The following is a 15,166-nucleotide window of genomic DNA, read 5'->3' as shown; positions in this document are numbered from 1 at the left end:
TGGTGTACAGTATCCTCCTGGGGAGGTTAGTATGATATTCAGTCTATTTTAAGTTCACCTCAGAAAACCTATTCAGCTGCATAATCTCAGTAATGATCTTTGGGAGAATAAAAGTACATGCTCAATTACAGGCTCAAAATTTTCCACTAGCAACAGAAATTTGGATTTAGTTTCTTTGTATCCTACCCAATTCTCAGCTGACCAACCTTATTTCAATTGTCAGAGTTCAAAGACTCTTCCAAACTGTGCATCTGCAGCAAAGTGAGGTTGATTTGTTTGTTTCTGTTAAACAGTGCAATTTTTACAGTATTGTAATTCCAATATTTTAGTATATTCATCTTACACATTTGACAGTGAGAAAAAGCAGATTTAAGATTCCAGTCAAAATATCCTTTGGCTATAGAATATCTTGATTCAAGAATCCATCTTCCTGTCATTCCATAATGCTTACAGAAATTAATGATGTGGTCTCGTGTTGGATAATATTTTCAATACATAAGCCCCCAAAGTTTACCTTGAAATGTTTTCCTTCAGATACTGCAAAGCAGTTAAAACTGTGCCTTGTAAAGTATGCTCCAGAAAAGCTCAAGTAGTAGCAAGTAACCAAATTGTCAAAGCTGTCAGAACAGAATGAGGTTCATCTTGGCTAATTTAACAATTATGAGGCCATGCGTTTGTGTGTGTGTTTGGGGGGAGGACAGAACTGGGGAGCTGAGAAGGAAGTCCAGGGTGGATAATAACAAGATTTACTGTATAAGAAGGCAGAATGGAAGACACATGAGGAGGGCAGTAGTGCAGCTCCAAAGGCACAGAGAAGAGGGGTTGTGTACAGTGGAATAAAGGCAGGCTAAATTGTGTTGTGTAATTTGTATTATAAACAGAGCCAGTCGTAACCATGGTCATTGGGTTCTCTTACACTTGTCTTTATAAACAGTTCTGAAGAGTCTTTTAGAGCTTCTCTGTAAAATCTTTATTACATTACTGTAGACCTTTGAAATTCAGTATGACAAAACTGAAGGCCAAGGAATGTGCCTTCAAGCTGATCATTGTGCTCAGTTAAAATTTGGTTGGGAATTTGCCTACTGAGTTTTTGTGTTGTTGAAACCAAATCTGTTTTAGAGATCAGTATTCTCAGCTGCTCAAGCAGCCAGACCATGAGACACGATAACGAATCTCAGACTTGTATGCAACCTCTTTCATGCAGAGGTAAGCCTAGTTTACTGTAACAGCTGGCAAAACCACACAGCAGCCTTTAAAGGAGAGTATTCAGTTGTGATCCAGCCAGACCCCTTGACTTGTATGTTAGTGATGCCTAACATACACAATCCCTGCTATCTGCTCTGAATGCTGCTCCTTTACCTCATCTGGTACAAACCACTGCTTTAGTTCAAGAGTTCAAACTTTGATGGTGGTGCTTGGCAAGTTTTGTTTATTAGAAATATATGTTGGGATAGGGATGTTAATAGGAAAGAGCAGAGCTTGTGGGCAAGCTGCCCCATCTTGATTTGAAATCCAGCAACAGAAGAAGAAAGGATGTCTTTAAATCAAAACCAAAATATCCATCTGTATTCCATTCTTTTTCCAGTTTTACATTTCTTCCCACACAAACAAACAAAACCAGCCTAACTCACCACCTCCCAAAAACACACATTCTAAATGCTTGGGAAATAGCAATTTTTATATCTTACAGACCATATTTAGGGCACTCATTTCTGCCTGCTGAGCAATTGGAGAATGTTCTTTTTTCCCAGATAAATAAGACTTTCATGTAACTACATAAATATTTTTGTTTTCCCAGTGACCTGGAGGTGACGCCTGTGCTTAAAAATGATGATGGAAGATAAGGGGTGATGCCTGTATCTGAATCCAGAGCTTCCAGAAATATTCCCAGAAATACTAAGGACGAGGGTTCGCTGTGATGGGGATGAGCAGAGGGGTGTTCATCTTCATGATTTTGCTTATTTAGCACAGACATTTTCTCTCATAGCCATTGAATGCAACCACAGGTCTTGGGAACATGCTTCTCTGTGAAGTGTGTTTGCTGGCAGCGTGTAAGATGTTGGGAAAGGCAGAGCACCCCTTGACAGGAGCGTAGGGAGGGGAGGTAGTGGAGCCGTGGAGGTGGCTGTAAAGAACTGGGATCCTGCAGGACAGGCTTCAGAGATCTCTTCTCCTGAGGTCACATGGTTGGTGTAGCTGCCAGGCACAACCCGTTCCAAAGGGAAAGTAAACAAAATCTTGCTCCGTTCATGGCTCAAATCAACTTATATATTTGCTTGTTGAGTTAGTTGGTGTATATTAGATGGAGTTTCATGTGTGTTTCAGTGTAGTAGACTAATTTTAAGAGAGCCAGATAGAAAACCTAAGCATTTGTCTTCCTTCCCTCGCATCTCTTCCATCAGGTAGGGAAATAAGTAGGATATAAAAGATGAATCAAGCACATTTTTCAACTTTTCTCCTCATTGATTACAGCTTCCTTTAGCTTCAGTGGCATTGTGGTGATTCTGGATAACCAGACATCTTAATCCAACTTCTATTCAATTACAATATTTTCTTTTAACACCTATTGTATCTTCTTATCTGAACAGCTTCTCCTGCTCGGGAGCACAGGAACAAGTGGGACTGGCACAAAAACAGCTCGAACTCAAATGTGAATACAATCATTTGCCAAACAACTGATTTTACTGAAATATCAGAACTTTGCTTAATTTTCTTAACTAAAGTAATTGTCTAAGTTGCCTAAGCTATCATGCATCTGGGCAAATTTTGTAGAGTTGTCAAAATTGTCTTGACATATTTTGCTGTGAAGATCTTTACCCAACAACAGCTGTGAGTCATGCACAGAAAGTTTAGGAATTTTCATCCACTTCTATGTCCTCAAAGAGATGTACCTAATGTTTGAAGTCCTAGTTGAAGAGCTTTTGTTTCAGTAAGATTGTATTTGGTTGCTGAAGTCTTTGTCACAGAGGTACATCTGTGGATCAGAAATAAACACACTTCCAGGGAGATGAATTCACTCATGGTACAAATGCATTTTCACTAGGGTTAGGTTAAGGGAGCTGGAGTGTTAAAAAGTTGAAAATACTGCACAGTATTGCTCATGAGATTTGTATCAATCTCAGTCCTCCAGTTCTATCATGTTGTTTCTTCTAGAGGCTACCACAGCAGATTTGTAATGGGACAAACTTGCACCTTGTGCTCAGCTCTCTGTACTGAGGAGAAGCATCTGGCTGGTGTTCCTTCTCTTAAGAAGCCACTGGATTTGAAGGAGGCAGCCTGGTTGCAAAGACTTAGGTGATAATTTAATTAATAAAGCAGGGGTTGAATTGTTAACAGGGGAAAGTAAGGGGGAAATGTCCCTGTTTCAGTGGAAGAAGCCTCCCTCTGAGTTGTTTCAGGGTCTCACTCTTGCACCCAAGGACCACAGGGTGTTTCCTCTGGAGTGGCAGCTTCCCATGTTAGCCATGGGCTGTCAGCTTGCTTCACCCGACTCACCATCAAGGATCCTCACATGAAACCAATGCTGATTAGTAGCTCATAAAGTATGTTAAGTGTGAAGATAAAGAGAAACTTGGTTGCCACAGGGATTTGGTGGCAATGGATGATAGACTCGAGAGTCTCCTTCCTGCTGTTTTATTGCTAGTGAAAGGCAGCACTTCTTCCTCACCAGCACGTGTCACCATACCGAGGATGCTTTGCTGAGATCGTGATAATGTTCCAGGAAATTTTAGACCTAGAAGTACTTCTTTTAGCTGATGTTATGCCAAGATTTGATTAGGACAGTACATTCTCCTCTTAATCTTATCGGTCAGTAATGAAAGAAAATAAGATCGCACTGAAATCCCAGCAGAAAAATTAAGTAATGAAACAGTGATAGGGAAGTAGAATTTATCCATTTGTTGTAGGATTTTTTCCTGTTGAGAAGCTTGCTAAAAATATATCTGTGTTGGTAATGTTTTGTTCTTGAATAAAAACAGGATTTAAAAGTTTTAATTATTTAACTGTGTCTCAGGGAAGCATTTAAACTTTGGGCACTGGCTTCAGTAGCACTGCTCACGTGTGTAAAGTACACTTAGAGAAGCCTTTGGAAGGTAGTGGTTGTAGCTGGTTTTCTGTTCTGCTCAAGATCCAGGTAGTGATTGCTGTACAGCAGTGCCAGAACGGAGAGGGAAAGCACCATATAGCAACTTCAGAAAATTTGTTCCTAGACTCTGGTTTATTGCTGTAATCTTTTGATGTTGCAGTTATTTCTCAATACTCAGTAAAAGTACTTGTCACATTTAAAATTGAAACCTTCTTTACTGACCAAGCACTGGGAGAAGACCATATGACTTTAACTGTTCAATTATCTTTCTGGCATAATCTACAAGTTTTCACTGTCTTAGTACTCTGCTGGTTGTAGCTCTGGGAAATGAAAGATGTTGTATATACAGCACAAATACATGAGTAATTTGATCTTGGAGCCAGCTGATGTTGTCTTTTGTTTTAATTTTCATTATGCCTTTGGCAGTGTAGCTGCTCCAATTTTTTTATTAGACAGTAGTATATAGAGAGGCAATAGAGGGTTAATTGCTGTTCAGGGAAAGTGTTTAAAAAACAGCACCAGCTATACCTTCTAATAACAACAATTTCTCATAATGCTTATGGTTTTTATCTTTAGAATTTAGAATTACTTCCAATTCGTGATTGCATGTACAGGTGCAATAGAAATATCTTGGGTAGTTAGAGCTTTTGTAGTCATCATATTTTTGTTCTTACATTGTTTCAAGTGAGTATTCAAGATTTTATAATGATTTTTCAATGTTAAAAAAGGAACTCTAAAAAGTAAAGGTAATTCACACTCTGGAAATAAGGGATATCTGCTTTGTTGTTTGCTGCAGATTGTTTTGCATGACTTTTGAATCTCCATGTATGTGCTTTATTTCTCCTTGTGACAGTTTTACAGACCCACAGTAAAAGCTTCAAACGTAATTGTTTTCAAAATGGAACTTCATGAAAAGATCAAAACAATATTTTGATTTAAATGAAAAATAAATAGGAAAACAAAATACTCACTAGTGGTGATGGAAACTAGAGGAAATAGCCTAATGCTGTGATCTCAGAGCAGAAATAAGGCTGAGTCTCTACAAGAGAAGTGGACCAGCACAGAGTAACTTGGCAAAACACAGAACCTGTGATTTTTATAATAAGCAGTGATATTGCAAGGAATATGGTCCACCTTCCCATGTCAGTAGCCAGCTTTGTTTGCTCTGGCAGAGGTAGGGAACTAACAAAATTTATCTTGATGCTATTTCTCCTAAGCAAATTGTTGTCTCTTAATTACATATTGAATAGCATCTGGTGTTTGAAGAATTATCGAATAGAAACACAGCAGGGAGAAGTGTGGCAATATTGATGCAAGCTGATACTTTTTCTGGTTGTGGTGGTCTGGAGGCACTGCCCTGAACTGAGACATTCTACTTCTTCCTCTGCCTGGCTTGAGGTGCCCAAAACATCAATTTTGTAACAATGATGTCAGGCCAAATTTAGCACTCAATTTTGATTTTGTAATACCAGGTTTTCATAACTCCTAGAACACGTGGAACTAAACTGTTTCCATCTCTTTATTCCCTTCAGTCACTAAGGGAAAAAATATTGAAAACAGTTTCCTGCGGGAAATTCAACAAAAGCGTTGCAGTGCTCTGTTTGTGCGATGAAATCAAAGCGACTACAAACTGTCTGGTCTGTTTTGTTGTCTGAGATTGAGTGATCTATTATTTCACTGGAAATAAGGAGTCACAGTGGTTTTTGAAAACCTCTCATAGTGCATAGCTTTTCCTTAGGTACTGAATCACCTTTAAAGTACTCTGCCTTGGTAACCCCAGGAGAACAGCATTTCTCTGCCTCACACAGGTGATGTAAGAGTGAATGTGTTAGTTTATGAAATACTCGTATATGGCAATACTGCAGGCAGGTTTAATGGCTTATCTAGGAGCTATACGTATGTTAAATGGTCTTTTATAAACTATTATTTTCCAAAATCAGAAGGGTAGGAATCTTCTTACTCTAAATCTCTAGCTAGTCAGGGGAAGAAAATCAACTACAAAACAGACCATTCTATCTTTCCATTGCCTTGAACAGCTCTTCAAGCACAGATTGTCTGAAATAGCTGCCATAATATGTTTTTACTTTTCAGGCCATGGAGCTTAGAGAATCAGTTTTTTAGTATCTACATCATCTCTTTACTCCTGGGACTGAAGCTGGTTACCATAGCAAAATGGCAAGGAAGCTGCTAAGCAAGTAATTTCATTTGGCAAATAGGGTATAAATTTATTTTATTAAGAGAGAGGACTATGAAAAAAAACTTAGTGGTGTTAGATTTTTTGTTTTGTTTTTTTTTGCTTTATTGTGTTTTAACATACCGCTGCGGAAAATGATTGTGAACATATATTAAACAAAATGCTCTTACTCACTAACAAGGGTGGCTACAAATAGAGGAGCTTCAGTTTTAAATCTCTACAGCTCTTTGATACTTTCACAGAAAAGTTACACAGTAACACAAAAATTACACAGTAATTTCCCTCCTTATGTTTCCTGGTGTTGCAAAGATGCCATACTGTGAATTAAATGAGCTTCAGCTTAACAGAAAAAATACAAATACCTGTCCCCTGCTACTTAAAAATTACATTGCAATACAGCTTTAGTTCCCATTTGATGAAGCCTGGTCATCCAAGTCTGTCTTGGAAATCAGTCTGCGAAGTCCCTTGGGTTTGTGTAAAGTGACCTCAGCAAATGTGGAAAAGTTACTGCTTTATGTTCCAAAAATGTTATCGTTGATGTCAAGTCTGATGATGTTTTCTGTACTCCCGTTGACGATGTTGGTCACTGTACGATGTGAATCACGTGCCTTGAACAGTACAGCTTGGCTTTTTAAGGCATCATCCCAGCAACAGTATCATTGTGGGTGGACTCCAGTTTGTTGGCACAATACCAATTTGTTGAGACAGGCCAAGGAAGAGCTTGTTTTCAGGACTGAGGTGTTCCTCTTCACTGCTGGGTTAACTCTTGATATGTTGCCTGTCATCTAAACCACCTGTTCTTGGTGCAAGACTTGAGTTACCATTTTGAGGAGTTTCTTTTGGGTTTGTGCTAGTGCCTGTAAGTGAAATGGAGTCTCAGAGTCTTGGAATTAAAGCAGAAAACTGCTTATATCCCTTTCCCATGTGCTCAGGATATTACCTCAAGAGTTAGGGTTCAGGTCTCTCATTTGACTGAAATATGCTGATAGCTCATTCTGGGTGTGAAGGGAAGTCAGGATTGTTATCACCATTGGCCACACCCAGTCCTGCAACTTATGTGATCATTTGGTTTGCCTTGGTGAAAAAAGGACATACTTTGCCATGAATGCTACATGGTTGCAGAATATCATAGACAAGCTCATCACTGGCTTTTACTGAAGTTATAGAAGTGAACACAAATCTACCCATTCCAATTACATACAAAACAAATATTGTTAACTGTTCTGAACGGAAGCTCTTTAACAGCTATAGACCTATAGATAGAGAGATGCATTTTCCTGCTGTTTTATATGTCCTATCAAATTTTCTTCTTACTGCACATCTGAATAGCTCCAATGGAGAGAGTCTGGGAGCCTTGCTGTAATCTGGGTATGCAAAAGATGCTGTTTAGTTTTAACGCCTTTGAGCCCATGTTAACCATATTTAGCTTGTAGAAGTGCTGTTCACTGGCTGAGAGTCTCAATCAGTGTATCCGTGGAGTGGGAATCAGAGTAACTCCTAGGAAAACCCTGTTCTGATTCCCTTTCTAAGCTGTTTCTTCATTATAATAAGTACTGATATGTTTTTTATACAATGGGGGATTTTTCATCTTTAAAAATTATCATTATTAGCAAAAAATTACCATCAAATGCCATGGATGCAGCAGTGGGTTAGGGTAACTGGGCAGGATCTGAGTGGGGGTTGATTGGTGTCTGAACAGCTTGAGGGGAGAGATGGAGGACCTTGGATCTGGCAGGATTTAGCTAGTCTCAGAAAGAACTGAGTGAGAATATAATTGTGAAGGGAATGTGTGAGTTTAGGATCAGGACTTATTTTATATCCATGTGTATGACCTGCATCTTCAAAAGCCCCATCTCTGTGTGAACTGTGGGCTCTGGAAGGAGGGAGCAGTCTGTAGGAGTTGAGAATAATATCCTCCTTGAAAACCAGTTATCTGCAAATACATAAACCTACCATTGGTGATAATCACCTGTGGGTGTCTGTAACCTGCAGGTTATTGTACTGCGTAGTGTGGTACCCAGGTGTGGGAACTCACGGCGGGGACGTAACCCAAAATACAGCACTTGGATTCAGGAGCTTGGGAAGTTGGAGTGTTGCCATCTACTGGCAGCCATCCACAGAGAGATGTCCCTCATCTGGCTATAGTTTAAGGTGTTGCTTATTTTGAGCTGAAAGGTGATGTTAGTCTGTTTTAAGTCAGAGTTGTTAATAAAAGAACTGTCGCTGTCCTTAGCATGTGGATGTAGTCCAAGAGTTAGAGTAATCCCAGCCGGACTTTTTGGAGAGGTTGGTGCTCTTGGGATGTGGGTCCATGTTTGAGATGGGGGCAGCTCCTCTCTCCTGCACAGTGTTGGTTTGGGGAGTCCTGAGCACCTCCTGTGAGCTCAGGACTTGAGGAGTGCTCTGCAGCTCTCCCACCCTTCAGAGCCTGGCTCTGTATTTTCAGGGAATGGGCTGGTCTGGAAACTACTTTTTTTTATTCTGCAAGTAAAAAAGTAATAAAAGCAAAGGATATATTTGGACTCATTAGGGAATAGACCAAATATATGTATTATTAAGAATCTTACGGGTCTGACAGTCTTTCCCCCTAGAAGAGATGAGAGATGCTTCAGATAAATCTGCCCTCAAAGGGAGATACAATACAGCTTGTGTGGGTCTCAAAAAGTTGTACTGTGACTGACCTCTGTCAAGGGAATTGTTTACATTATGCCATCAGAAGTGGATTTGAACATTTTGCTTCTACCAAATGTCACCAATGGGCATGAATTTTTTTTTTCCTTTTTATTAAAAAATAGTTGGGAAACAAAAGATTGCAACACAAGTTTTCAGCAAAAGTTACGTGACTGCTTCCTTACTAAACATAACCCACATGAGAACAGAAAAATGATGTAGCTTTTCCTTCTTGCTTGTCCAGCTTAAGTATGCTTCAGATTTAACACCTCTTTCTTTAGTCATGTTCACGGAAATGTAAAAAGCTTATTTTTTTATCTAGTACATTAAAATTGTGAGTTGGAACTAGATTAAAAATACTACTTCAGTTGCTCTTAAACCTTGAGAATAGCAGCACTTTACCTTCAGTATTTTAAGCACTATTTCAAAATAAAGGTTTAGTGTACCTTTGATATGTTTTCGACCCACATTTGTAGGTACGCAGAAATGGAAATATTTGTGTACCTCTGTCAGATGTGTCAGCACAAGTCATAGGTGACTTTTAGTGGCAGACCAATAATGCATTTTTAGATAGATTTGTGGTAGTAGTTCCAAGATAATGGTTAACCAAAAGCAAGATTGCAGAAGTACCAGAGGAATTGTATTTTTTATCAGTGAAGTAATACACAGTGTTAAGAACATATATTTGAGGCCATATATGGAAATTTTATGTTTTAAAGACTAGGGAGGTAAAATACACTGGAATTAAGAGCTTGAAATTTAAATGTGTCTTGGATTAAGGAGTCATGGAAGGGGCTGGGTTCTGGCTAGTGTTTTGTTACCAATGGCAGTTTTCCAAAGTGTAACCAAGTATTTCCCCCCCCCCCCCTTTTTTTTTTTTGTTGCAGCTGGTCTCCAATGTTCTCATCTTCTCCTGTACAAACATTGTAGGCGTGTGTACCCACTACCCAGCAGAGGTGTCCCAAAGACAGGCTTTCCAGGAGACCAGGGAATGCATACAAGCCAGGCTGCATTCTCAAAGGGAAAACCAGCAGCAGGTAAGAGCAACAATTGGAAATAAAAAATGAAGTTGTTGAAACAGAATTAGCATGCAAATTGTTCCCGTAGGGTGGAATTTGCAGGCTTCTTGCTTCCTGAGTAATCCAAGCAAGAATAGGGTGATGGTAGAGGACAGGATTTTTAAAGCTTTGAAAGAGAGCTCAGGGGCATAGTTCTTCCCCAATACCTTGATGGACTTTTCCAGAGGCATCAACGTATCCTGTAGTATGTGCTCAGCACACAGCACACGAAGTGTCTGTGTGTTTTTTTTACACCCATCACTGAAGACGTTGAATGCAGATGTAACATGCAGGCTTTGGACTGACCTTCTTTGTAAGGTCAAAGCATGGTGTGATTGTCAACAAAGCCACTGCCAACAGGTAGCTGTGAGTCAGGTTTCAGAAGCAAAAGGTAAAAATTGGTGCACAGAACATATTGTTCCTTGATGGCTCCAAAGAGGGTCCTCTTCCTGCATTTCCCAGAGGTTCCTATCTGGTTACACCCTTCTGTATACCTTATTGGCCTCAATTGAATTGTGTTTGTTCAAAGAGTAAGATTCATCACCAACTTCATTGGTTTTTTGCTGTAGAAAGACCTCTTGGTGCCAGCATACAGCTTAGTCATCAAGGGTGTTGAATGTATCTGCTACCCTAAATCATTTGTGGGTTCTCTTGCAGTGAGTCTCTCGTGTCCTCAGAATTAGACAAAAAAGAAATTTTGGGCCAGCTTAACTATTCCCTTGCTAACACACATCTCTGCCCTGCAGTACATCTCATAGTGGTCAGTTCAGTGCAATTTAAAATTAATTATGAAACGGGATTTCCACTCATCCCTGGGGAGATATCTCAGAGCTTGGTTGTGGGTTTGGGGAGAGGTCAAGGGAATGAATCAGCTGGAGAGTCTTTGAATCTCTGTGGCAACGCAGCTTAATTTTCCTTCATGTCTCAGCTCATCTGTATCTATGGATTTGACTTTTGGCAGTGTTTCATGAGGTACCTCTGGCTGATACACTTGCTGTTAAATCCTTACTGCAAAATAATGAGTACACATGCTTTATTTTGATAGTTTATGTATGAAAATGAGATTCACACTCAAGACTCCTTTTTCCTTTGCAACGAATGCAGTCTCAGAGAGATGAAACAAGCATCCACTCCTCCTTCCACTCCTTGAAATGAGGAAAGGACTGAGCCAAGAGAATATGCCACTTTACTTATTGATTACAGCTCTGTCCTCCCTGCTGAGAGACTGCCTTAGCAGCATGGTTCAAAAGCTTGGGCTGTTCTGGATTTAGGAGCTTCTGTCTCTGAAGCCCTGGCAAATGCCCTCACTTAATGCCTTTTTCTTCTCCCCCTCCTGAGAAAGTACTATACCATACAAAAGAAAGCCAGGACATCAAAAAAACATGGGTCAAATCCAGTCCCTGACAAGTGCTCTCCAGTCCTTCCAGCAGTAACTCTGGGTCCTGGCAGCTGGGGACTCCTAATGAGATTATTTGCTACCACAGCCTGCACTGACATTGATCTCCAGGTTCAGTTCAGATACATCTCTATGCATAATGCACTGAGATAATCATGAGGGGACAGCAGACACGAATAAGGGCAGCTCAGCCCACATCTGGGAGAGCCAGTCTCCAAACAGGGGTGGAGGAAAACAGAACTGCACATCCCAGCACTGTTACAGTTGCTTGTCATTTTCTGGAGATCTAATGGTGCTCTTATGTGCTGTTCTCTGTTGAAGGCAGTCAGATTTTCTCGGGCAAATGAATGTGTATTTTCCTTTATCAAGTGTCTACCAGCACCTAAAATTAGCCAGAAAGTAAATAAAAAATCCAGAATGTCCAGTGCAGAAGAGAGATGACTTGTGATTTCATTACTTAGATAACCTAGGGCACAGCCATAATAAGAATCACTGTTGCTTGCCCAGAGTTCTTCACAATCTGTAGTGAGCAGATACTTAACATTTAGGTAAGAGATAGAGAGCTTTATTTCTAGCATTGCTTGTCTTTTGTCTTGGAAAAGTTATCTCCTTTTATTTCATCTCCACATCAGTTGTGGTAAAAAGTAACTGTTACTAAACCTGAATACAAACGGATAGTCTAAAGATACTAAATATTTGTAGTGATTTGAGGTCATCTTGGGAGAGTATGACATAAACAGTTAAAATTCCTGCATAGTGCAGGGTTGTTGTAGGGATCTGTGTGCCCGGGTACACATATATCTATGTGTATGTGTGTAAACAGTAGGTCTGTGTTGTACTCTTTCATCTGTACCCGTTCTTGAGACTACTGCTCCTTGGGATGCATATGTTTAATGTATAATTCAGTAGAACTATACTCGCATGTTATTTTGAAGTGAGAGTTATATATGAATTTGCTCTTGCTTTTTTATCAGGTCAGAATGCTGCCTTATTAAACTTATAAAACAACAGTCCTAGTCACCTCATTGTTGCATAATTAGTGATTTTATAGGAGAGCTGCAGCACTTTCTAGTCATTGTACCAAAATGAAAATTGTACTCTAGTGGAGACTTTAATTTCTGTGCTCCATTTGAAATAAAACAGGGATTTTGTTGTTTTGAGGGTCTTTTAACACAGCTTGTACTTTATAAATGCACTTGTTATAACCTTCTCCTGTTATCTTCAGGGGTTATTTTCAGTGATTGTGATGCTCCAAACAAACAGAATAAAGATAATGCTCAGCTCTGAAATGTGGCTCAGCTTCCTAATTAGTCACTGCATGAAGGGATGTTGTGCTACATGCATTTGTTTCACCTGATAAGCCTATCTTATTCCCTGATTATTATTTCAGAGAGGTGTTAGTTCAGCTCCTGGAGATCTCAAGTGTCTTGAAAATACTGGGGATTTAATCTGGCAAGTGCCTGCGGTGTCAGGAAGAATGGGAGTGGGGGCTCTCAAGTAGAAGTTACTCAGAAATGTATGTGAAAATCTCTTGGAGTGCTAGTAACAGGCACTCCTGAATGTGTCCCTGTTTTGAAAGCAACTAAACCCTCCATGCTCGTGCGCTTACAGGGAATGTTTCAAACCTGTGGGTGTCCCTGAACCTCCCATAAAGCTCCAAGTTATTTAGAGGATGTGTAAAATCACACATAAAAAAGCAGCTTTCACACATTTGAGGATGCCTATTAGAATATGCAAATGACAGCAGTATATACACAATTTACTCTAGAAAGCATACAAATGTGTTGTGCTTTTCTGCTCAAGGAGTGTGCTAATAGCTGACAGAAGCCTAAGGACACGTGCATGATTCATAATCTTTCGAAAAAAAAAGTGGGTATGTAAGTGATAGCTCCTGCAGTATGTTAGAGAAGGTGAGAGTACTTTGAAAAACAAGTATCTTATCAGGACTGCTGCAGTTTTGAGCAGAGATAGAAATCCCTCCACACATCTTCTGTTTTATTACTGTGTCTTCAGAGACTGGAGGCAAGAATCCATCTCTTTAAGGTACACACTGAAGAGGAAAAATAAGGAAATACTGGGCAGTGCTGCAGACTATAAAATGTCTCAGTGCATGCTGAGCACATTTTCAGTGAATTCATCTTCCTCTGGTTCCCCCAGGGTTCCTCTCTCTCCTTAGAGGAAGAAATAAATGGGGAACTTTCAGATAAAACTAGGAATCAGAAACCAGAAATGTGCCTACAACTGTAGTATGGGCAAGTGGTTTGGTGATGTGAGTAATTAGGACGGGATTGCTGACCCCTCCGAGTCAGGGCTGCATTTGAGCCCTGCTGCTCCCTGTGCTGTTGAGAATTAACGAGCTGTTAGATAAGGTTAGGGACCTTCGTTTGCTCCACATTCTGTCTGTGTCTTCAGGAAGGAAGGCCCTTTTCTTCCCTCTGCTCACTGCAGATAAAGAAAAATAATGACAAAAATGGCACAAGTTTATGGGATTCTTCAGCTATTCCAGTGCACTGCCTGCAGGTTGGACCACAGTGGAGCTGATCCCAAAGGAGGTGCTCCCCACCTTCTTAAGCCATAGCAAAAACTTCTTTTGGACTGTAAGGGGTGTGACTGAGAATAGAATGAAGCTCTGGGCAGAATTCTCAGGTGTGATTCCTGAAACACACAAATACATCCCTGGGGCACAAATTGCCTGCAGGTTTAAATTCTATAACTTCTGTGTGAAATTGGCAACAATTTAGAATAATAATAAGCACTTGCTTTTGTGTGAGTTTGTGTGAATTTTTAGGAAAATCACCAAAGTCATAGTTTTTGTCATTTTTGCAAAGTATACAGAACAGTTTGCAAAATAATGTTACAGAAGTCACACTAAAGCTATTATCAATAAATAAAAGTGCCAAGTGAGCGGCAAGGAGAGCCACAACTTATTGATGACAAGGGTGGTTATTGAATATACTCTCATAGGTGAGTGGTTGGGTTTACAGGTCTTGATGCAACTGGGCACTAATAGTAGTTTTAAGCATAGAAGTATAATGCTGCTTTGTAGAGTTGGGCTAACTCTTCATGATAGTTTTATCAGGGCATTCCTATGACTTTTTAGCTGCTAAGAGCAGGTTTGTGCCTGCTGGGGGAATGTGCTTAGATGATTAGATAAGCAAGGAAGGAATTTTAAATGGTGCCCAAGGGTGCTGGGGTATCATTCCTCTGTTAGGTGAAGAACTTCGTGGTGGTGTGCAGAGGCTGTGTGGGAGGTCGGACAGTACCATTTATCAGAGTCCTTCCAAGAATGGTGCATAGACACTTAGAGTTGCATGGTTCCTTCATTTGCAAGAACTGGCAACCATGAATCGTAAACTCAGTGCATCTGGAATGAAAAATAATAGTTTTTCTTCTAAAATCATTGAATTCTTATTGCGGGGTTGGGACAGAATTGCACATGACTGGTTAGGGGTTCATCTGAAGGGTTTATGGAGACCATTTTGCTTGGTTGTTCTCATCTCCCACCAAACTGATGACTCACTTCTCCCCAGTAAGGAACAAAGTGTGTTTGTTAACTGGGCAGCAGGTGTTTTAATTGGTTCATCTGTCTGACTCCACAGGAGCGTCTCCTGCTCTCTGTACTTCCTCGACATGTTGCCATGGAGATGAAAGCTGACATTAATGCCAAACAGGAAGACATGATGTTTCATAAGATCTACATCCAGAAGCACGACAATGTCAGGTAAGAACAGCAGCCCATCTCCCGGCCATGGGGCAGGAGGGAC

General features: G+C 40.1%; 1 protein-coding gene across 2 annotated transcripts in view; it reads left to right on the top strand.

Moving 5' to 3' along the window:
• The window catches only part of ADCY5 (adenylate cyclase 5), a 206,165-nt gene that overhangs the window by 111,036 nt on the left and 79,963 nt on the right, over positions 1–15,166 (top strand). For both annotated transcript variants that reach the window (XM_027637238.1, XM_027637239.1), the window contains 2 exons: positions 9,836–9,985; positions 15,002–15,123. In XM_027637238.1, the coding sequence (XP_027493039.1) occupies positions 9,836–9,985; positions 15,002–15,123 (272 nt within the window). The remainder of the gene's footprint in view (positions 1–9,835; positions 9,986–15,001; positions 15,124–15,166) is intronic.

Source organism: Corapipo altera, unplaced genomic scaffold, assembly GCF_003945725.1.
Source record: "Corapipo altera isolate COAL_440 unplaced genomic scaffold, ASM394572v1 45, whole genome shotgun sequence".
Classification (NCBI taxonomy): domain Eukaryota; kingdom Metazoa; phylum Chordata; class Aves; order Passeriformes; family Pipridae; genus Corapipo; species Corapipo altera.
This window is presented reverse-complemented; position numbering and strand designations above follow the sequence as displayed.